The 25,248-nt window shown below is 31.3% G+C and overlaps 1 protein-coding gene and 1 pseudogene across 1 annotated transcript; both read left to right on the forward strand.

Moving 5' to 3' along the window:
* The first annotated feature begins 3,096 nt into the window (after positions 1-3,096).
* On the forward strand, positions 3,097-4,326 carry LOC124931040 (annotated as a pseudogene).
* Positions 4,327-14,293: 9,967 nt separating this feature from the next.
* LOC124918806 (26S proteasome non-ATPase regulatory subunit 12 homolog A-like) lies at positions 14,294-19,593 on the forward strand. Its single transcript, XM_047458855.1, has 11 exons — positions 14,294-14,452; positions 14,568-14,762; positions 15,351-15,458; positions 15,553-15,657; positions 15,736-15,792; positions 15,889-16,082; positions 16,609-16,708; positions 16,812-16,924; positions 17,033-17,186; positions 17,267-17,344; positions 19,090-19,593. The coding sequence occupies exons 1-11, from the start codon at positions 14,450-14,452 to the stop codon at positions 19,306-19,308; spliced, it is 1,326 nt and encodes a 441-aa protein (XP_047314811.1). The 5' UTR covers positions 14,294-14,449; the 3' UTR covers positions 19,309-19,593.
* The last annotated feature ends 5,655 nt before the right edge of the window (positions 19,594-25,248 follow it).

A 25,248-nucleotide genomic window follows, 5' to 3' on the forward strand; every position in this document is an offset into this window, starting at 1 on the left:
CCTATCGGTCTCTGCTTCTTCGGCCTCCTCCTTATCTTTGTCGCCGCCTTCATCACCGGCTTCTTCACCATCCTCCTCACCATCCTCTTCACCACCTTCAGTGGTCTCAGGGTTGGTGTTAGGTCCAGCATTATTGGGGCTCTGGGCCGAATGCTCGTCTTCATTGACCGATCTTTCGTCCTCGGTCTTCTCTGTATCAGTTCTTTCAGAGATGGAAGCCGACTCCTCATCCTCCGTCTGCTGCGGCGGTTCCGAGAAAGTTACTTTCTCTTTTCCTTTGCTTTCGGCCTTTGCTTTGGCTGGAGCCGCTTTCTTGTCGGCTTTCTTCTTTCGGCCACCTGTGGAACCGGGGGCCGGCTGCTTCCTTTCTAAGAATTGTTTCGATCTGATGAGGCATCTATTTGCGACGGTGACGTCGGGACCGATGTTGAGATTGTGGTGAAGGAAGATCTTACCGAGAGGAACGACGTATCCCCATGACCGGTTTGAGTCCGGTTTCACCATATCCATTAAGTTGTTGAACACCGCTTTTGCCTAGTTAACCTTTGTTCCCTCTATCAGGTCGATCAGCATCCTGATTTTGTCCTTTGTTAGGCTGCTATAGTTTCCTCCCCTTGCCAAAATCGCCCTTGCGAAGATGTCACATATTGGGATATACTCCGGCTTCAACGTTGATTTGCTACCGGATACTTTTATCGGCTCCTTAGTCGCCGAGAGAATCTGGCAAGCCGCCTCAAAGGTTTTGATCTCTATGTCCGCCGTTGCATCCTGGCCGGTTGTTGGAAGGTGTAGGCTCTCTGCCACTGATGCCTCGGTGAGCTCTATTTCAGTACCGCATACAGTTGCGGTGATTTTTTCATTGGAGATAGTTGCTCTGATACCAATTGTTAGGATCTAGGTAGCCGCTGGAGGACCGGGGGTTGGACCGGTTAGCGGTTCTCACTCGAAGGGTGGTGGTTAATCCGGTTAGTGATTAACACCGGGGTTTCAATACTACACAACCTGTCACAAACCCTTGAACTAGGTTCAAGCACGGAAGAGGTTTGCTTTCAGGTTGAAGCGGCACACTTGTATGATAGGCAGAATCGGTATTGTATAATGGAGGTTTGAGATTTGATGGGTCAGCTTCGGTAATCTGGAAATTCGGCTTGGATAGAGTTAAGTCGGTTATAGCGGTACGGATAGGTTAGATAATGAAACCGGCAGACAGTAAATAACAAGACAGATTTTATGGATGTTCGGAGATAAAAACTCCTACGTCACCCCTTCCTCTCGAAACCGCGAGAAGGATATTCACTAAGGAATACAAGTACAATCCGATCGAGACTTATTTCCTGCTCGATAACACTCTTACAATTTACACCGAAATTGTAAAGCACACTTTAACTTTAGCACTTAGGCTTTCTTAGAACAACACAGTCTTATCACTTGTAGAATAAATGCTCTTATAGTTTCTCACTTGTCCCACTGTGCCGCACATTTACTCTTCTTCAACTGCCCCTTTTATAGGTGAAATATGCCAACGGTCATATTTCACTGCCTTGAATCTGATTGGCTGAGCAGAGGTGCAGTGATTCAGTGTTTCAGAGATTCAGACCTGCGGTCGTATCCTCAGACCTGATGGTCAACCTCAGACCTGGCATTCTGTCTCAGACCTGGCGGTCTGTTCTTCCGGTATGTAAGACAAACCTGCTAGGTTTGTCTTTTACTCAATGTAGGCACTGTCTGTTGGACAGTTGTCTGTACTTGGAAGATCTTCTTTCTGACTTATCCCGAAGTGGAAAGATCCGGTAGTACTGTCTTCTGCAGCCTACAGACTTTCCTCAGACTTGTATGGATATGGAAGTATTCAGTCTGTTCCTTTGGTATCATTCTCAACTGATACCCGAATTGTCTTCTTGTACTGGTCGGCCATTTGTCTTAACCGAATGGATTTTGGTATGAGTGATGTAACCGGACTTCTTCCGGTTATTCCTCTGCCTTGTGGCTGATCGGCTGTTTGTTGTTTCCGGTTTTAAGCTTTGGCCGATCCTTTCTTTGTGAGGTCAAGTTCCAGGTATTCTTGGTCGGTTTACTAGCTTGACCGGTTAGTTTTCTTTAGCCGGTTCTTTTTGTTTATCCGGTCCGGTTCCTTGTTCCTGCATGGAAAGTTTATTTAAGTTAGGTTTATTTGAACCGGTCTGATTTTATCTAACAATGTTAAACGTGTGAAAAACGTGTTAAACGTGTTAAAAACGAGTTAAATGTGTTTAATGTGTGAAAACGTGTTAAACATGTCAAAAACATGAAAAATGTGTTAATTTATAATTACAATTCCGACCTAAAAAGATTGAAATTGAGAACTATCAAATTACACTATATTGAATTCCATTGGAATTCTAATTTCAATTCCAATTCTTAATATTAAAGTGTCTAACAAACATCAGAATTTGAATTGGACCCTCCAATTCCAATTCCAATGCCAATTCCAGGGTTATCAAACGCACCCTTAAGTTTTTCTAGCCAACATAAATAGTTTTTGATTTTTGAAAAAAAAATTGTTATAATTAGGACTATTATGTATCATAAATTTTACACTTGAAATAGGAAATACTTTTTCAATGTGAAATTTGACAAAATGACCCTAAAAAATGGGTTAAATGCGCTAGTGACCAGCGCATAAATTAAATTGAGTTGGTGACCACTTAAATTTTTTTTGACGAAAATATCCCCTTCGCGTAACGCAAATGGAATGATCGTCACGCGAAGAATTTTAGTGGGTTGGTCTGGTATGAGAAGTTATGGGAAAGAGTATATTACAGCATTTCTAATTCGTGAATTTCTAATGATCGCCGCCCTAATTCTTTATATAAATACTCAAAAAAATCATTTCGTTATTTTTCTTTCTTTCTCTCTACTTCGCGTTCTCTCTCTCGCGACGGCGAAACCTTAAATGAACACATCATACAGATCGACGACGAAAATCGTTCTAATATCATGTGATTTATGTTCTTATTTCCATTATAGGGTTATTTAATGTTTTTGTGTCCATCTTCAATGCATGTTGGATGTAGATGAAACCCTAAACGATGGAACCTTAAACTATGATATTTGCAGATGCATACAGATGACGTTGTTCTTATTGTTCATCTTCAATGCAGGTTGTATGTAGATGAAACCATAAACAATGGAACCCTAAACCATGATATTTATAGATGCATGCAGATGAGGTTGTTATTGTTGTTCATCGTGTTCATCGTGTTCATCTTGTTCATCTTGTCGATGATGATATTTGCAGATGATGCTCTGATTCGGTTCCATTTTAGGGAAGATTCATGTGATTCTCGCGATGGGGTTTCTCGCGAAGGGTCGCCCCTTCCCTTCTCTCTATGGTGCTTCTCACGATGGGTCATCCTTTCTCGCGATGGGCCTTCTTGTGACGGGCACAATTGTCTCGCGAAGGGCCCGATCTTCTCACGAAAGACCGTCCCTTCTCGCGATGGACAGTCTCTTCTCGCGATGGGTTTAGGGTTTAGGGCATACCGTTACTCTCCTTGTTGTTTCTTGAAGAAGGGAATGACTTGATGGGTGAATTTCTTTTTCCTTTCTGCTTTGCTTTAAACATTTATTTTCCGTGGCTATGCCTATGTATTTTGTCTACTTGTTTCACCATTATTGTCGTGGAGGGATCCTTGGAAGCTTTGGGAAGTTAATGTCTATGGGACTTTAATTGTTACTGTCTTTCTGGCAGCGTATGGGTCTTTTGTGTACCATGGACGTGTACTTGTTTCATTTCTTTCATGATTATTACAAAGATCCTCATGCTCAAATATATTATTATTGCCAGATCCAACAAGTTCTAAGTTGGGTATTTCCATTTGGTAAAGGACTTTTCCATGCTTATTGGGCTCCAAATTTCTGGGTTTTCTTTATAATATTAGACAAAACATTAGCATTCGGATTAACAAAGTTGAGATTCAGCTTCCAAATTCCATCAACTTCATTCACATGAGGGCTAGCTGGAGATTCCTCACCATTTGTTGTTCTACCAATGGTAACTATCATATGTTAAGTATCATTAGCTTATTTGATGTAAGGTTATTTGTTGACATTTGTTGTTATTTGGGTTAAATTGGTTGACATGTTCACGAGAAAGTGTCACTCCACTTTGTTATCCCTTTAGTTATTGTTGCAGTGCAAAGTGTGGACGATGCTAAACATTATTTCTTATTGTCCATTGGTATGATTTTACTTTTTTTTGAACTTCTTAGAAATTGAATTGATTTGATTGACCCTTTTGTGTTTGACATATGTTTTTGTTGTTACTGTGCAGTATCCACGAGATAATCTAAATGCAAAGGACACGAATGACCATAGATTCAACATCAGGTGGATTGAGAAAACTTATTTGTTTGGTCTTGTGCTTGTAGAGATTTGGTGTCAATTTTTTGCATCCTCTTTTTTAGGAAACAAGCTTCATTTCCTTCCTCTTACGACGATTTATGTATATTGCACTTTTGGGATGGCATATTCTTGGATTTGGCAATTTAGACGAATTATTGAGTTATCATGATTCATATAATTTATACAGAATTGACTTCACCTTAAAGTTTTATGAATCCATTGTTGTGTCGTTTATTATGTTTTGATTTTGTTGATGAATTGAAAAAAGATAGAATAAAGATTCAAAGGTTCATGAGCCTAATTCAATAAAAAAAATCCAACTTTCTAATCCTGCTTTATTATTATTTTTGAAAACAACTAAACTTGCACGTTCGTTCTCATTCAGTTGAATAACCTGAGAAGGGTCGATTTGGAGGAAACTATAATAATATATCAAGTGATTTTAACAAAATAAAAACTATTAATAATAATAATAATATTGATTTATTATATTCAATAGTAATATTAATATATTTTGAAAAAAAAATACATTTTTTATATAGGTAAATAATTGATCTTCATCTTCATTCTTTTTCTCTTCATCTTTATTCTCCTTCTCCTCATCTCCTCATCTCTTTATCTTCATTCTCATTCTCATTCTCATTCTCATCATCTCATCATTTCTTCATCTTCATTCTCCTTCTCTTCATCTCTTCATCTTCATTCTCCTTCTCCTCATCTCTTCATCTTTATTCTCCTTCTCCTAATCTCCTCATCTCTTCATCTTTATTCTCCTCATCTCTTCATCTTCATTCTCCTTCTTCTCATCTCTTCATCTTCCTTCTCTTTCTCTTTCTCTTTCTCCTTCTCCTCATCTCCTCATCTTCATTCTCCTTCTCCTCATCTCCATTCTCCTCATCTCTTCATCTTCATTCTCTTTCTCCCTACGCGAGACAATCGTTCCCTTCGCGAGACCCCTTCGCGAGACGATCGTTCCCTTCACGAGACGATCATTCCCTTCATCATTCGCGATACACGACCATACAATTTTTAACGAAAACAACAAACAGGTCAAGGAAGAAAAATACAAGTTCCCACAGTGCTCATGCTCGTGCTCATGGTTGTGTCCGTCGAAGATTGTCGTCGTGGTTGTCCGTTGATCGTCGCCGTTTAGGTCTTCGTTTAGAGAGAATGAGGAGAAGAGCGGGAAGAGAGAGAAGGAGGAGAAGAGAAATGAAAAAAATAGAAGTTATATTAAATAGTAAGAGTATTTTGGACTTTTCACAGACCTTCCCTTCGTGTGACGATTTTCCTCTTCGCGAGTTCGCGTTACGCGAATGGGATATTTTCGTCAAAAAAAAAATTAAGTGATCACCAGTGCATTTAACCCTTTTTTAGGATCATTTCGTCAAATTTCTCTTTTCAATGATTAGTTTAAATGCACGCAAATGACCAAGATACCCTTATGTATAACAATGTTTTATTTTTTATTTTGTAAATAAAGTTAATTTGTAATTTTTTAATACACAGTTAGTTTTAATTCCATGCATTGTACAGTCGAAATTATAAACTTAATAATAACTTAATAACTAAATACACAATTATAATCAACAAATAAAATACATAATCATAACAAATTTTTAAGAAAGAAAATATTATAATCTAACAAGTAAAATTTACAATTTAAGATTATTTAAAATATGATTTTAATTATATATCATGAGAATAGTAGTCATTTTAGAAGTTGAAAAGTCATCTTAATGGTCCCCAAGAAATGACTTGTTTATCTTTTCACTACTCAGATTTGAGTTAATGTTATGTTTAGCTTGGTACGACAATCTATTTAGTCGGAACGAATGTGTTATCTCGAAATTTTGTAATATGAATAATACTCTCAATCTTTAATAGGTCGTTTGTTGTTTATCTTCAATCGTGTTGGTGACCATTTCTCGAGTTTGTATTCATCTCCTTTTTGCAACAAATGAAATGATGTTGTCAAATCTAAAGTTCTTTCTTATTTTCTTATAAGGAGTTTTTTAAATTCATCTTTCATTTTCATTTGAAGGCCATTTTACATGTATCTTTTAACAATTTTATGGGTTTGTCGCTATCTTAATCATATTTGTATATGGTCAGTTATCATTTCACAAAACAAATTTCAGCGTTGGTTACCAACTCTTGGTCAATGATAAATTTTACTATTTCTCAGAATTCTGTGTAAAAATTATTCTGACACCGCTTAATTAGTTTGTTTGACTTGTTCTCCTTCGTCACTCATTGTTATTAAATTCAAATGAGTTCGTCAGTTGACTTATTCTTATAAATTGCGTGATTGGTGGATTACTTCCATTAGAATCTTAATTTCTTTAAACTTTTATTATCTAACTTCTAGATTTAATTTTTTTTAGATTTTATTTTCTTTTATTTGTCAATTAATTAATATTCTATATCTAACCTCTTATTTGATTTAATTAGAATTAATTCTTTATTAATACATAAACAAATATTTTATCTCATTTTAGATGCATTTATAATATTTTATTTATAATATTCTAGTTATTGACTCTTTAAAATTAATATGTAAAAATAATAATAAAAAAATAGAAGATAATACTAAAACCAAAAGAAAATAATAGTCATATAAGTGAAAGTTATATTGTTGAGTTAGACAAATGAATCATGTCAAAATTTAAAAGTATTTAGTCGTTTATTTTACCTCCTTTTAGATTTATTTATCATTTTCCTTCTCTAATCTTTTAATTGAAATTTTCAAGATATCTTACACATTTTCAAAAACTAATAGTAAAACTGACATAAAAACATATTAAAATAGGATAGAATATACTTAATTTTTACAAAATCATGTTCATACAGAATTTACATCTTTTCTTTTAAATTTTAAACATTAAAGAAAATTTAAAAAATAACGCAATACAAGAACAAGAGTTTTTTACCCTACCAAATACGTAGTCTTTCGCACTGTAACGCACAACTTTATGTGTCTGTAAGCGGGTTGACCCGTCCACAAAACTTGGAGGATTTAATTTTAAAAAAATAAGATTAAAATTAATATACATGTTTTGAACTTAAAATATATATATATATATATATATATTAATAAGATTATTCAACCAAATATTTATAAAAGTTTTTTGTTTTCATTTGATATGAAGAGTGTTGTTGTTTACAGTATATTGAAATGTTGTATTCATAGCGTATACCGTATCAAATTCTCGGTATATGTAACATGCCGAATTTTTGCGATATACCGAGAATTCAATACAAAAATGGTATCATACCGTGCATACCGAAATAAGTGTCGGAGCACCAACGAGGACGATGTAGCGATAGATGTGGAGTCTGACAAAGGTGCAAAAGAGATTTGACGCATACCTAATATTATTGCTGAAAAACATATTTGTCGCGAGGACAAACAAGAGTGGTCGATGGTAACAAAGTGATCTATTCTTTAATCAAAGAAAGATTGTCGGGAGTAAAAAAAAGGGTAAGTTATAAAAGAGGGAATATATATTTTGAGAGTTCATCGTCAAAAGATTGAAATGAAGCCGGTGAGCTTGGTTGATCTATTGATTGGCAGTTTATTCTTACTAAAAACTCTCCCTTGAATATAATTAAATAAATGAAAATTAAGGCTTTATTATTCAACAATTTATAATTATTTATAAATATTATTTCGGTAATTTGATACCGTATCGATAATTTCGGTATCGATATTATATATCAAAAAAATAATATTTTTAATGTTTATTGGTATAATATTTTTGATTCACAAAAATAACGATAATTTTTTAACTTAAAATATGAAATATGTGATTAAATTAGATAAAATGTTTGTAAGAAATTTTTTTGAAAAAAAATAATTTTTTTGATAATATTTTTTTACACCAAAAATGATTTAATCATTCTTTTACAAAAAAAAATAAAAAATTAATCAATTTTTTCCTAATAAACTTGACCGTTAATTTGTTGGAATCACGCTTAAAAAATTTGTATTATCGTTAAATATTATTTATTAATTAATTATATATATATATTATAAATAAATAAAAAAAATCAAGATCGATCAAGAAATTTTAATTTTTTTAAATAAAATAAAATTTAGAACTATAAAAACTGTCCTGTTCAGTTTTCAATCAGCAACTCATGTATCGTACGACGTTATGTCTTCGCCGACGAGGATGCCTCCGAAGTCTTCTTACGCCACCTCCGACGATGACGATGATGCCTCCAAAGTCGTCTCCGATTATGCCGCTGTTGTCTCCTCCGCGGATTATGCCGCCGATGTCGCCTTCCCCGCCGCAGATGTTGCCTCGGCTAGAGAGTTAAATAAAGCAAAAACAAAATTGAAGAATTTACAACTGCAAATGGCAGATCGATCCATTTCTCGGAAAATTTTCCAAAAACAAAAGCTCAAGTGTAGAAAAAATATTAGAGGTTTTCAGAACATGGCAAATAATTGTTAGTATTTTGTTTTCTAGATTTTTTTTTCTGAATAATTTTGAAGTGTTTTGTGATGTGATTGAGATTACAAGAGTTTGAGAAAAGTGTACTTACTACTTACTTACTGGTTCTTGATTTATAATTTCTGAATAATCTCATAGTATTATGTAATTTATTATGGAAAATCAAGATTATACCTGTTATTGCACATGGACACACATAGTTATAATACTACAAATATCAATAAAATGAAAAATACCGTTCTAAAAATTATACAAATTTAATGAGAGAATAATTCCAATATAGAACCAACAAATTAAATTTTTTAAATTTTGTGTATTTTTTATTAAAAAAATAATTTTATAACTTTTATTGGGTGGGGGCAATTGACTCTTTTATTGTTATATAATAATTACATAATTCTTAATTATGGGCCATCCGTAATTTATTCATAATATCAATATGCTATAATTTCAATTCTTACTAATATATTTATTAATAAATATATCATAATAATTTAACTCGGATAATTATAGCACAAAATATATTAATACTTCATTTTCTTAGTCAAACAGACTAATATTTAAAAAATATTTAGATGTCTAACAAACTTTACATGACAAATTAAATAATTTAAAATAAAAATATTAAATTAATTTTATTTATTAAATAAAAATATAATTTATAAAATTAATAATTATCCTAAAAAATTCCGATAATAAAACGAGACTATATTTTCTACTGAAAAATATCAATTATTTTTAATTATATAAAATAAAATAAAAATTAACTTTTATATGAGTTCTTATATTTTATCCTATAAATCTCTTAGCTCATTCAATTGGATTACAATGCATATAGAACTAAGTCAATCAACACAAAATAGTAAAAATCAAAATTTGAATTCATCCCAAAATCCAATTATTTCTATTCACATATTCTTAAGAATGGAGTGATACAAATCAACATTCTAAATTTTACAACTAATAACATAAAATATATTAATATCTCTTTTTCTATTTTCTATTTTGCATTCGGAACAACTAGTTTCTTTATCAAATAAATTTGTTAATTTAAAAAATTATAAATAACATTTAAATGTGTTAAATTAGTTTGATACAAAAATAAATGAAAAACATAATTATCTTATAAACAAGAAAAATAATTATTAAAAGAAGATGATGTACAAAATTAATAAACATGTGCATAGATAATTAGAAAAAAATACCTACAAATATTATTTAAAGAGATATTTTACTTACAAATAATGTTTTATTTTTATTTCTTTTTACCCACAAATTACTTATGATTTTAAAAAACATATTTTAAATAAATGACATTCAAATTATTAGTTAATATTTTTACAAACTCAATTTACATATTTAACATATTAATTAGTTGTTTTAAATAACATATATTTACATTTAACCTATTAATTAATTTAATTTTTTTTAATTAATAGAGATAAATTAATAATTATATTTTATGATTTTTATTAACAATATAATTTAAAGAATATGTAAAAATATATAATCTCAACCATCATATATATATATATATATATATATATATATATTAAATAATTATTTTTTTTCCTCTTTCAAACTGTTTCGTTTGATATATATTTGGTAGTTTAAATGATTAATTTGATCACCTTATAATTTGAAATGGATAATTCAATAGACTAAGTTCACCCACAATAATAAATAAATATATATATATACATATATTTGATATTTGGACAAATTAAATAAATAATAAAATCATATGCATTAATTAATATTACAATAACAAGACAAATGAATTTGAACAAAATAAAATGATTAACTTAAAATCACACGTGAAAAGAGGATTGAATTCTACACAATATGATTCGGCCGACATGATGATCGGCTGACAATATGACACACGAATTTAAGCACTAATTAGAACGACACTAATAAAACTATTGACATGAGTTAGCACAACACAAATAACTCGTGGATAGTGGTATTTTGAGTGAGTCAATACATAATACGACACAAATGAGAACTCGTGGATCGTGCTATTTTGAGTGAGTCAATACATAATACGACACAAATGAGAATGAGTTTTGACACGATATGAATAGAAAATAAGACAAAACTCTTTAGACACTATGTACAACTCTAATTCCGAACTTACAACTCACAGAAATCTTACCATCTATGTTACAAAAATTTCACAATTATTACAAAATTTCAAATTAATTTTATTTACAAAATCAAATAAAAAAATCATGATGGTACATAAGTGGTATCTTGTTCATTTGCATACATTTAAACTAATCATTGAAAAAATATACGTTTACTGTTTATTTAAATTTATGATACATAATAGTCTACACTTATTTATTACTTTTTATTTTTATTTAAATTAATTTATTATCAAATTACTTTTAAAACATATAATTTAATCATATTTTTGTACCAAATAAAAATAAAATCACTCCCAATCTTTAATTAACCATTTTTAAGAATGATCATGAAGGAGTGATGTTAACTATGATAAAATATTAAATTATAACTTTAATTAAATTTATGGTTAAAGATTGTTTTAGTTTCTAAGATCTACACCAACTTGATGGGTTTGTTTGATCTTTGCCTTTATAGAGTGCTAATATATATATATATATATATATATATATATATATATATATATATATATATATATATATATATATATATATATATTTTATTTTAGAAAGAGTTTTGAACTTAAACATCTTGTGAAGACGGGAGAAAATAAATAAATTGTATAAATATAACAAATGAAAATTATTTGTTTAAAAGCTTAAAAAAATATAAATGTAGTTAATAAGGGAAATTGGACTAAATGACTCTAAAGATAGGGGTATTTGCGTCCGTGGTCACTGATAATTAAATTTGATCTGGTGACCACTTTATTTTTTTTTTGACGAAATTACCCTTTTCGCGTAACGCGAAGTGGCTTCGCGAAACGCGAAGTGAATTAGGTTAATATAAATACTTAAAATTTTTATTTCCTTCATTTTGCTTCTCTCTCTTTCTCTCTCTTCTTTCTCTTCTCTCTCTCTGCTCTTGTTCGTCGGCCGGCGACGGCGAAAACTTTGGCGACGAGGACTACGATTATGCCCCATGAATCTACAAAGATAAGAAAACTTTAACCTAAATTGATGTTTATAATATAGATTTATGTTCTTATTTCAATACCTTCATTTCAAACCCTAACTCTAACCCAAATCGATTTATGTTCATGTTTCCAGCATCTCCATCTGAAAACCTTAAATCAATTAAATCTGTTCATATTGGTTCATACTGGTTCATATTGATTCATTTTTTTGTTCATCTTATTGTTCTTATGTCGATGATGATATTTGCAGATCATATGAGTTCTGTTTCGCGAAGTGCTTCTCGTTACGCGAAGGGCTTCTCGTTACGCGAAGGCTTCTCGTTACGCGAAGGCTTCTCGTTTCGCGAAGGGCATACTACATAAGCACTACGAATACTAAAGGGCTGGTCGTCATGCAAACCGGTAATACTACATACACCCTTGGTGCTTTCATTTGAATTCTTAGTTTTAAATTGTTAAACAAACAAAAGAATTGGAATTGTACCTCTCCCAAACACAGTTAGTGTTTTTTAATCTGAATTTCAGTTTGTGCATTTTGATATGAATGCTTCTAATGTTCACCCCCATCATGTGTAGGGAAAAATCCCGTGAAAAGGGAAGAAATAGAGAGGGTGATAGGGAGAAATCTCGTGAGCGATCTTATGAGAAGCCAAAGGATCGTGAGGAACCGGAGGATGAAGTGGAAGGATTGTATGAACATGAATATCGTCGACGAGGACAAAGAAAATCAGACAATCATAATAATGGGCGTGGTGGTGCGCAATATGAACAACTAGAACAAATTGACGAGGACAAAGAAAATATTAGGTGAATGATTAGGTGAATGAGAACAATTTTTCATTTCCATAATAGACTACCACCAATATCCAAAGAAAAGATATATCTTATTTGTTCAAATAATAACTAGACTGGTCCTCCATTTTTTGTTTTTTTATAGCTTTATAAATGATAACTCTCTAGTCTAGTTTGAAACTTCTTGGTGAGTATGAATGATAAAAACATTACATTTTGGTGAGTTTTGTCTTAAATTTCTATCCCAAATGTAAATAACAAAAATATGTTTATCATTTGATTTCTTTAGGTGATAGGATGAAAGTACAATATTACATTAATAATTAGAAAAACTTTATATATATCTGATTAAAAAAATAAAACAGACAAAAGAAATGAAGCCTCATTTTAATTAGAGAATTTGAGTAAATGAAACTTATTTTAATGTCCATTAGGATTAAGTTTAATAATGCAAATTGGATTAAAGTCCCTTAATATGAAAGAGAAATTTATCCAAGTCCAATCTCAATTTCTCTATGTCTCCCCCTTTTCAAAATGCAATTCTATAAATAAACCCTTTTAACATATAATTATAGAACACCTAAATGAAAACAACTCAATTGTATTGACTATTGAGAAAATCCTTCATCTATAACGTCGACACTTAGCCGGTTTCCGTCTTGCTGTAAGTACTTCTTCACTGAATCCAGACCCATATGACGAAACATAAAGCCCTTCGCGAAACGAGAAACCCTTCGCGAAACGAGAAGCCCTTCGCGTAACGAGAAGCCCTTCGCGTAACGAGAAGCCCTTCGCGTAACGAGAAGCCCTTCGCGTAACGAGAAGCCCTTCGCGTAACGAGAAGTACTTCGCGTAACGAGAAGCACTTCGCGAAACAGAACCCATATGATCTGCAAATATCATCATCGACATAAGAACAATAAGATGAACAAAAAAGTGAATCAATATGAATCAATATGAACCAGTATGAACCAGTATGAAACAATATGAACAGATTTAATTGATTTAAGGTTTTCAGATGGAGATGCTAGAAACATGAACATAAATCGATTTGGTTAGAGTTAGGGTTTGAAATGAAGGTATTGAAATAAGAACATAAATCTATATTATAAACATCGATTCAGGTTAAGATTTTCTTATCTTTGTAGATTCATGGGGCATAATCGTAGTCCTCGTCGCCAAAGTTTTCGCCGTCGCCGTCGCCAAAGTTTTCGCCGTCGCCGTCGCCAAAGTTTTCGCCGTCGCCGGCCGACGAACAAGAACAGAGAGAGAGAAGAGAGAGAAGCAAAATGAAGGAAATGAAAATTTTAAGTATTTATATTAACCTAATTCACTTCGCGTTTCGCGAAGCCACTTCGCGTTACGCGAAAAGGGTAATTTCGTCCAAAAAAAATAAAGTGATTACCAGATCAGTGACCACCGACGCAAATACCCCTATCTTTAGGGTCATTTAGTCCAATTTCCCGTTAATAATAACTTTTATTTGATTTCATTAAAAAATAAATATTATTAATATTTTTAAATCATCTTCTCTTCTCGCGTAGTCATATTCTTGGCCACTACGAAAAGCAATCAGCAGGTTAATTTCTCTCTCCATATTTTCTCTAGGGTTCCCAATTCTTCCCACCGTCAATATCCTTTCAGTGGGAAATCTTTCTCACACTTAGACTCAGAATCAGGTCTTTGATCCATAGCTGAACGGAAAATGGTATGTTTTCTTGAATTTCTTTCAACTGTTCAATTTCAGATCCGGCATTAGTCTCTTCCATGTCTACTGCTTTTGCTGGATGGATAGATAGATTTCTACTATATTTTCATTACAGGAAGGTGGAGGTGATTTGGATGCGAAGATAGAGTCGCTGTTGAATGTGGAGAAACAGATGAGACTTGCCGGCGATGTATCCGGGACTAGGAAGGCTGCTACTGATATATTGCAGCTTTGTTTTGATGCTCGTGCTTGGAAGACACTGAATGATCAGATTGTTCTCTTGTCAAAGAGGCGTGGTCAGTTAAAGCAGGTATGATTGAAATCGGTTTGAATCAATCTGGGAAATTAGGTATGATAGAACTAAAAAACTTTCAATTTATTTTATTATGGTGGTAGAGTTCTCATGAATTTCCTGGTCCTTCCTGTATTAGTAAATTAGGTCTTTATAGCAGAAAAACCTTTTTTGGTGCCCTTGTGACTGTGTAGAGAGTATTAAACTGTAATTCATAAGAACTGAGTCAATGGTTTAGAAGTTACTTGAGAACACACTGTGCAACTTGACATCTTCAATTAGATGTAAATTCTATTCCTCTGTCTAACGTGCTTTCTCTTCAGTGATATATCAATCTGAGGTGGACATGTTTTGTATATTTTTTTATCTTTATCATTGCAAAAGATGTATTATTATGTAAATTTTAATGGCAATAGCTTGAGATGACATAGAATTGATGTTTTGTAAGAACTGACTTAAAATCTGAGAATTTGTTTCCTTTTGCTTTATTTTTATTCCTTGGTAGAGTATGGTATTTCTTTCATGTTTCCTTATCTATGCATTTTCTATTATACTCTTTAATTTCTCAAAGATTTATTTTCTAAGAAGTTTCTTGTTCCCAAATAGGCTGTAACTGCAATGGTCCAGCTAGCAATGCAATATATTCAGGAGACACCAGATATTGAAACTAAGATTGAGCTAATTAAGACCCTTAATAGCGTATCTGCTGGAAAGGTGAGCAAAAGTTTTTTTGCATTGATACCCTTAATGGCACATAGATTGCTGCTTCATCTGTTTCTTGTTGGTTTTTTGTTGTTGTATGATGCAGATATATGTTGAAATAGAGAGAGCACGTTTGATTAAGAGGCTTGCAAAGATTAAGGAAGAACAAGGAGAGATAGCTGAGGCGGCTGAACTTATGCAAGAAATTGCGGTCAGTAGTGTACCTTGTTTTTCTTTCCTGGTCTTTAGTTCATTTATTTGAACCCATCCTCATGGTATTGAGTTGCAGGTGGAGACATTTGGTGCAATGGCAAAAACAGAAAAAATCGCCTTCATTCTTGATCAAGTAAGTTTTTTTTAGTTATTACAGTTTTTCTTCTAATTGTTGTCTCGTGGCAGTCTTAAGTGGGCGAAATAAACACATTGATTTTTTATTATGTAGGTTCGCCTCTGCTTAGATCGCCAGGATTATATGCGTGCACAAATTCTTTCTAGGAAAATCAGTCCAAGGGTTTTTGATGCTGATACAAAAGAAAAGAAAAAACCCAAGGAAGGTGAAAATATTGTGGAAGAAGCTCCTGCTGATATACCATCCCTGTTGGAGTTGAAGAGGATCTACTATGAATTAATGATAAGGTAGAATGACATCTTTACAGTTAGCTACAAACATCATTCAATTGACCATTGGTTAAATCGGTTTAATAGAAGCAACTATGCTGAAAGTTTAATAATGGCTTCAATTGTCCATCTAGCGTCTTGGCCAATATAATGGCTTGGACTTCGATTTAGCTTTATTCATATTGGTATATCATCACGCCATGAACTCCTATTAATGTAAAATTTCAGCATAAATTGTAGATGTCATATAAAGCAAAAGAAAAGTTCCTTTGCAATGTGCGCAGCTTGTGTTTTTGAAGACCACACTGTGGGGCTCTTTGTTTTTAGTCTTATTTAATGTTAGTCATGTGAATCAAGGTATTGATTACTTTCTTCTTTTCTAAAATGAAATACAAAATATTAGTCATGGACAAGAGCTTATGCTTATACTCTTCAAATTTGAACAAAAACTTATGTTTTTATTGGTTTACTATCAGCAATTTGTTAATTGTGCATAATGTTCAAATAAAAAGAAGTAGTTTGTTAATTATAATTGTTTATGCAGGTATTACTCGCACACCGATGATTACCTTGAAATGTCCCGTTGCTATAAAGCAATATATGATATTCAATCAGTGAAAGACGACCAAGCTCAATGGGTACCGGTAAGAACAAAAAACAAGTTTGCTTGTTCAACAGAATTATCATTTTGTTTCTTAGCATTAAATAACCCAAGGAAATATCTCAGTTAACCATATTTTCATTCAGGTATTAAGGAAAATATGCTGGTATTTGGTTTTGTCACCTCATGATCCCATGCAGTCAAGCCTTCTGAACTCCACTTTAGAGGATAAAAATATTTCAGAAATTCCTCATTTCAAGTATGTTCAGGAACTAAAATGAATTAATCTCAAATTCTCTATTTTGAGTGATGTTGAGTTCTTTTATTTTTTTCTATGTTTTGAGATGCTTACCTGCAAATTACACAGGTTGCTCCTGAAACAGCTAGTTACAATGGAGGTTATAAACTGGGCTGCACTATGGGATATGTTCAAAGATGAATTTGAGAATGAGAAAAACATGCTTGGAGGCCCTTTATCTGATAAGGCAGCTGGTGACCTTAAACAGAGAGTGATAGAACATGTAAGTTATTTTTAGATTTTACTTGTCTTTAAGCTGATTGCAAAATGTGTTCAATTTTCTTAACATCAATTATTTTACAGAACATTCTGGTTGTCTCGAAGTATTATTCAAGGATTACTTTGAAGAGACTTGCACAATTGCTTTGTCTGAGTGTTCAGGTATGATTTATATTTGTATTTATTAGTTATCAAACTATTTAATGTTCTTTTGCACAAAATCAGGTATGATATATATTTGTATTTCTGAAAACTTATTTTCTAACCATTTAAGGCTTGAGCTTGTGTCGATTCTGTAATTTCCATTATAACTTGTAGTTTATTTGCAAGCTTCATAAAATTTAAGGACCAATTCCTATCTTCTTTTCAAATTCTCTCTCTACCTGCTTTGGAACAATCACTCATTATGCACTATCTTTTCCATCAGAACAAAAAAACACACATTCTTTTCTTCCTCTCTATCACCTCTCTCTCTGTTTCCAGCTCATTCTCAGTCACCCAACAACTCTAGCCAAATTTTAAAAGTCCTAAGTAGTTTTTTATTTTTTAAAAGTCAACTTTTCATTAGAAATCAAAAGTGGAACGAAAGAAACGTTTCAAAACAGATTACAGAATACATAAGGGGGGGAAGTAAACCAAAGGATAAGTAGTCCTTTGAATTTAAGGCAAACACTCATTTCTTAAAGATGCGTAAGGGATTTTTTCTCTCCTTTTATTCTTGTTCTTCTTCTACTTAGCAATATCAATGGTGGCTTATTGAACACTTAGTCCATATGAAAACAAGTGTTTTTTTTTAATGAAAATCAGTTTACACACATATGGCACAGATATGCAATACTCAGGCCTGCACGTGTGCCTAAATAAGATGGCAATACCATATTGGCATAAAATGAACAGTACCACTAAACAAGTCTTTTATATGAATTTATTTTAACTTGCAGATGTTGTAAGGAAATTTATTGTGCCCAACAAAATTTCGCATTAAATCTGAATTTTTAATGCAAGTTCAAGCCTCTTTTAGACCAACAATATTTGCACAAAATCTTTTATTGTTGTTCCTAAAAGGTTGTGAGTTTACTACATCACTATCTGGAATTGTACAATCAGAATCTTGTTTGATGTGGGTTATGTGAAATTATTTTCAAATACCTGACTATCTAATTTACAATATAACATTTTAAAATACTAGATAATGAAGACATATTTGATATTTGGCATTTTACCCAAATAACCCATTTCTTACACCAAACAGGGTTTTATGTTTTTTTGGCAATAAGAAACAATCTTTGTATTAATAATGAAATGAATAGATTTACGGAATTTATAATGAGATGCTGAACCAGGTCATTTCTCAAAAGCAAATATGCAAAAGTATCATGACTAGCCTAATCAGAGTTACATTCATGTCTCGTGGATAACATCTGAACATGATTCAATCCCCCATGAACAATGTCTAATTTGTGAAGTTGTTTGGACTCTGCTTACACATTCTTCTATTTTGAAGCATCACATTTGAGTAGATTTCCTTCCATACTTCATCTGCTCCTTATTTCCAAACAAGTTTATTTTGAAATAATTTGACCAAAGTTGTTTTAGCCTGTCTGATAACCAACCACAAAAATTATGTTGCCACATTAATGCCTTACCCTTTTGGATCCCACCTATCAAAGGAGTTGGATTCTATGTTATTGCAATATTATTTGTTTCATTGAAAACACCTTTTTTTGTCAGATTTCTCATCCCGGTGTATATGAAGATGAAATCACATTTGTAAACTAAATTTATTACAAATGTGGTGTATTTTGTCACAATGCAAAAAAGAAATTTGGAATAGATTAAGTTTGACAAAACCTATACCAAAACAGGCCAATGTGTATTCTTACATTATTATTATTGTATAAATTCAGGAAGCGGAGAAGCATCTGTCGGAAATGGTGGTATCGAAAGCCCTGATAGCAAAGATCGACAGGCCAATGGGAATAGTCTGTTTCCAGGCAGCTAAAGATAGCAATGAGATATTGAATTCATGGGCCTCAAACTTGGAGAAGTTACTTGAACTGGTGGAGAAGAGTTGTCATCAGATCCATAAAGAAACCATGGTCCACAAGGCTGCTTTGAAGGTTTAATCACTTGTTGCTTTTTCGGTGAGTTTATTATAACTGCTCTATTCGAAAACTACTAGAGTTTCTAAATTATTCCTTCCTTCAGTTATTTCATATTACTTGCCAGCAGTATTGATAAATTAACTAAAACAATCTGTGACATTTGTATTCTGTTTTGTTACCTTTTAGGTTTTGCTATTTTGCTGATTACTTTTCAAATTACCTGGATAGTACAATTTGGTCATATACTATTTACTCATGATACTTTGCATGTTCTGGATTATTATTAAATCATTTGTTTGTTCTTCATGCTAAGTTTTTTAGTTTTTTTTCTTTCTTTTTTTTGGGGTTAATCTTTTCAAAAGTTAATCATTCAAGTTTTAATAATTTTGTCTAAGAGACCAAAAGTCAAAGCCAAATCTCAATATGGGTATATGGGTTATACTAACTTATTTGGTAAACATGATTTTTTTAAGAAGGTAAAGATTATATACTATTGTTGTAAAATTCAGAGGGATAGAAGAGGGAATGATATTTTTTTAATGAATAAGATTGTGTTGTTTCTCAAAAAAAAATTCCAATAATTTTTTATAAAACAAATACAATCATTATCATTTTATCAGTTTCATAGATAGTTGATTATATTGAAAACATCAAAATAAGTTATCTTTGGAAAAATGATAAATTGTGAGGAGAGAAAAAATTTGTTATTTTTTTAATGAATAAAATTGCGTTGTTATTTTTTTAATGAATAAGATTGTTGCGTTGTTGTTTAATGTTATTTTTTTTAAAAGATCGTTTCAATCATTTTGGATACTTTGTGCTGCATACAATAATTATCATTTTATAAGTTCCATATTTTATAAGTTCCATAGATAGTTGATTATATTGAAAACATTAACATCCTCATTTTACACTCTAACGGCTGAATATGGAATTCCTTATTTTGTTTGAACATTTTTTTTGGTTAACTTGCTTTTCTACATTTTGGGATCAAATTCCATTGTATTTTTTTTAAAAAAATTAATACTGATTTTTGCAAAATATTAATATTTCAAATAAAAAAACATGATTGGAAAATATATAATTGTAATTAAATTCAATTCCTATATTTATAAATATATATATATATATAATAAAAATAATTTAATATATATTATATATTTTATTAAAATATTGATTTATACAATTATTAAGATATTTTAAGTATCAAGTCAACATGATAATTTTATATCTTTAAAAAAATATGATCCAACATGTTAACTTTTTAAATTAAAATATATATTTAAATTAGTTCAAATCCAACAGGTTAACTTTTTAAATTAAAATATATATTTAAATTAGTTCAAAATGTAAACTTACTATATAAAAAATATTGAATTGAAAATGATAAAATTATACTAAATTGAATAAAATTTCAATTCTTAATATTAAATGGACTATCAAATAATTGAATTCTGTAATAAAGATAAACAATGTTAGAGTATTCACACTTATTCCATTTTAGTTGATTAAAAAAGAAGCCTAGATAGGTAAATATATATTTTTTATCCAATGATATCTTAACAAATATTATATTGGATAAAAAAACAAATTCTTTTTATTGTAAGGGAATTTCTATTGTAATATTTAAATCAAATTATCAATATAAATCCACTGAATTTAGTGTAAAGAAAAAAGAAAATAGTTAATTTTGAATTTATGAAACTAGTACAACTCTCATCCTTAGTTCCTTATCATTTATTCTTACATTTGATATTATGAAGTATTTCTACCTTTTTGTTATGATGAGAATTTTTAGCTCAAGTTACATAATCATTGGCAATTAAAACAAAATCAATATTAATGATCATTGTACACATAATGACCCTCCAGGAACATGCAATTTACAATTTATGCATGAACATGTCATCACTAAAAACCAATTTTAAAATATGTTTATATTAAAAGTTTATGAATTTAATTTATAAAGAAGATAATTGAATAATTAGACTATTTTTGGGTGGGTTAATTTTAATATTAAAATATGGCCTCGATTATAAATTGAGGCTTCTTATTGAGTGTCAATTGCAATATCGGACCTCTTATTTAAAACCTCACAAATTGAGGTTTTTCATTGCCAATTTTTACAAAATAAGGCCTCTCACTAACAGAAATGGATGTTTGTTAAAAATAAATTAGGTGGCATTTATATTTATAAAAGAATAAAGACATGTGGCTATACACGTGGCAATTTAATTTTATTTCATAATTGTTATTATCAAACAAATTTATTCATTCAATTAAAAATAAAAATAATTCTCAATCTTCTCTCACAATACACATTCACAATACTCATTCACAATACACACGTTTTTCCACTCCCGGTAAACCCTATCTCCATTTTTCCATTCCTCCAGGTATCATCATCGGCGAATCGGCGCCGCAAAATCCCAGTCGCCGTCGTCGGAGTAACTCTCGACCAATCGCCCTATAACTGCAAAGCTAAACTCGAAGGTCTGCACTATAAATTTATAATCTTTACTCCGCAACTGTTTTTCTAATCAGTCCTAAATTGCGTAATCTATATATATATAATGATGCTTAATTTTTAAAGTGTCCGGATTGGCGGGTCGAGAGCTGTGGTTAATTTGGATACTTGGGTCGGATTGTGGGTTGACCCGTTTTTAAATTTAAAACGGTTAAAAATAAAATTAAAAATGCTAGAGGTATGTTTCGAACTTGCAACCTAACAAAACAAGTACAACTCTTTAACCAACTAGGCTACAAAGACTTTATATTTTAAATTCAACACCAAATTTGATAAACGCGGGACGTTTTAATATTAATATAAGTTCAACTTTTTAACTAACTAATCTATATATATATAATGATGCTTAATTTTTAAAGTGTCCGGATTGGCGGGTCGAGAGCTGTGGTTAATTTGGATACTTGGGTCGGATTGTGGGTTGACCCGTTTTTAAATTTAAAACGGTTAAAAATAAAATTAAAAATGCTAGAGGTATGTTTCGAACTTGCAACCTAACAAAACAAGTACAACTCTTTAACCAACTAGGTTACAAAGACTTTATATTTTAAATTCAACACCAAATTTGATAAACGCGGGACGTTTTAATATTAATATAAGTTCAACTTTTTAACTAACTAATCTATATATATATAATGATGCTTAATTTTTAAAGTGTCTGGATTGGCGGGTCGAGAGCTGTGGTTAATTTGGATACTTGGGTCGGATTGTGGGTTGACCCGTTTTTAAATTTAAAACGGTTAAAAATAAAATTAAAAATGCTAGAGGTATGTTTCGAACTTGCAAACTAACAAAACAAGTACAACTCTTTAACTAACTAGGCTACAAAGACTTTATATTTTAAATTCAACACCAAATTTGATAAACGCGGGACGTTTTAATATTAATATAAGTTCAACTTTTTAACTAACTAATCTATATATATATAATGATGCTTAATTTTTAAAGTGTCTGGATTGGCGGGTCGAGAGCTGTGGTTAATTTGGATACTTGGGTCGGATTGTGGGTTGACCCGTTTTTAAATTTAAAACGGTTAAAAATAAAATTAAAAATGCTAGAGGTATGTTTCGAACTTGCAAACTAACAAAACAAGTACAACTCTTTAACTAACTAGGCTACAAAGACTTTATATTTTAAATTCAACACCAAATTTGATAAACGCGGGACGTTTTAATATTAATATAAGTTCAACTTTTTAACTAACTAATCTATATAGGTGTTGAGTAAATGGATACTTGGGTCGGATTGTGGGTTGACCCACCCATAAACTTAAAACGGTTAAAAATAAAATAAAAATGTTATCCGTAATTTTTTTTCACAATTTTTATATTAATACTCGTGCAAATGCACGGGAAAAATGCTAGTAAGTTACTATAATAGTTTGATCTAATAAGCTATCCAGAATGAATGAGCGATTCAGAGTATAAACACACTCATTGTTTGTTATCGATTCGAATAAGTTCAAGAATAAGCTGAATCAAACTAGATATTTACTGCAGTTTCTGTTGTAATCATTGTATTGATCAATTTTCTGTTAGTTTCTTTAGTCTAAATCTTTAATCCTTAAGTCTATAATCTGTATACTCTATGTCGATAAATCGAGATAAACTGTAATTGCGGAAACGTACCTGGATCTTGAATGCAGAACGGTTCATTAAGCCGTTCTTCGTTATTCTCTTCTTCTTGATCTTCTCTTGATCTTGAATCTGAATTTAGATCTTCTTGTTCCGGATCTGGACCTGGATCGGAATGTCAGATGTGAGTGGGGTTTAAGTCTTCCAACCCTATATCGATAGCCTTCTTCTTGAGTGTTCTTGAGAGATGAACATAAACCTTATTGTTCGATGAGAGAAACAAATAGGCTGACTATCTATATGGGTTGAGGACCTAGCCCTAATATACCCATTTATTATTCGGCCCATCAACGAAATAATGAATGGTATTTCTGCTTCTACACAAATATGTCCCAATATTTATTATAGATGTCTAATTAAGCCCATAACCTTTATACTTTAATAGATCACTTTATTTGGGCTTTAATCTTTATTATGATAACAACTAATATACAATTATTAAAATATATATGTACCCAAATATTGGAAATAATTCCAACAATCTCCCACTTGGGTCATATAATATTTCCTTCAATTGTATATTATAACCTTAAGAGCTCAAAATATTGTTATCATTACAAATACATCTATATCAATCTCGTCCATCAATTATAACAACATAGGATTAAAGCGGTTTTTGTTACATTAATTCGTAACTAAACCCTCAATAGTCACATATGTCAATACAATCAAATGACATAGATTAAACATGGGTGTGTAGTGTGGATTAACATGTAGTGTGATCTTTAACATGTCTAATACCAACTGGTCCTCCTTTATTCCTTATAGAGATCAATCTGAATAACTTTAAAATCTTGATTTTCTTTAAAAACTAAATCTTTAATTTCTTTAGAAACTAATTCTTTAATGTGCACATAAATTCCAAATTGTATCTATACAAGCATCATAATACAAACTCCCACTAAAACTGTATATCATCTAAATATGTAATATCCATATGAACAATATGTTCATGAAAGACCTCGGATAGCAAATATTTAGAGAACGGATCCGTAATTTTAGAATTTGTCCAAATATGCTCAATAGATAAATAAACATTCTGAATTCTTTATTTTCCAAATAGTTCGACTTAGTCAAACTCATATTACTATTAAAGTAAAAGAACTGCAAATTATTGTCACGTAATAACTTTAGTGGTTTTTCTATATCATCCATAATTTGCAACCTCGTGACAAAATTTTGCAGTCAGATTCTTTAATTGGATACCACAAAACACCTAATAAATTCTGCCATCAACTTGAAATAATTCGAGTGTCTACTTAACACTCTTCCAAAAATTAATTCTTTAAACTAAAATGATGTGGCACGAATTTTCGACTGTTTTAGTATCCAACAAAATTCGAATCAATATACCAAATGATCTCTATCCGATTCGATTTCACTATATGAGTATGAAATGTTTTGTTCTTAAAATATCACATTAGTTGTTTGGTTGCTTTCTTAATGATCCAAACCAGGATCCTTCAAGTATTTGTCCAATATCATAAATATTCTTAATTTCTTGATTCATATAATCTAGAGCATACATTAAACTCTTGTTTAAGGAGTATTATATATATATATTTATTTTCAAGGCTAATCTTGAAGTACTTATGAGACTAAATTTATCTCTAGATCTTTCAAAATATCCAATAATTAACATCTAGAAATTCTTTAGTGTAGTTTATTTTCTTTAGACCTATAAGGCCTGACCTTAACTGGACAACCCCAAAAGAATTTACTAGTTGTTTTAGTTGAATCTTTATTCCATATATAAGTTGTAATTCTTAACTCTTCCTTCCAAATGAATCAATTACATGAAGA

Source organism: Impatiens glandulifera, chromosome 1 (genome assembly GCF_907164915.1).
Source record: "Impatiens glandulifera chromosome 1, dImpGla2.1, whole genome shotgun sequence".
In the NCBI taxonomy this organism is placed as follows: domain Eukaryota; kingdom Viridiplantae; phylum Streptophyta; class Magnoliopsida; order Ericales; family Balsaminaceae; genus Impatiens; species Impatiens glandulifera.

Excerpts from the sequence above, each read along its gene's own strand:
- LOC124918806 (XM_047458855.1), top strand. Across the intron at positions 15,793-15,888 it reads TCGCCTTCATTCTTGATCAA|GTTCGCCTCTGCTTAGATCG; the intron begins GTAAGTTTTTTT and ends TTTATTATGTAG. Across the intron at positions 17,345-19,089 it reads TGCTTTGTCTGAGTGTTCAG|GAAGCGGAGAAGCATCTGTC; the intron begins GTATGATTTATA and ends GTATAAATTCAG.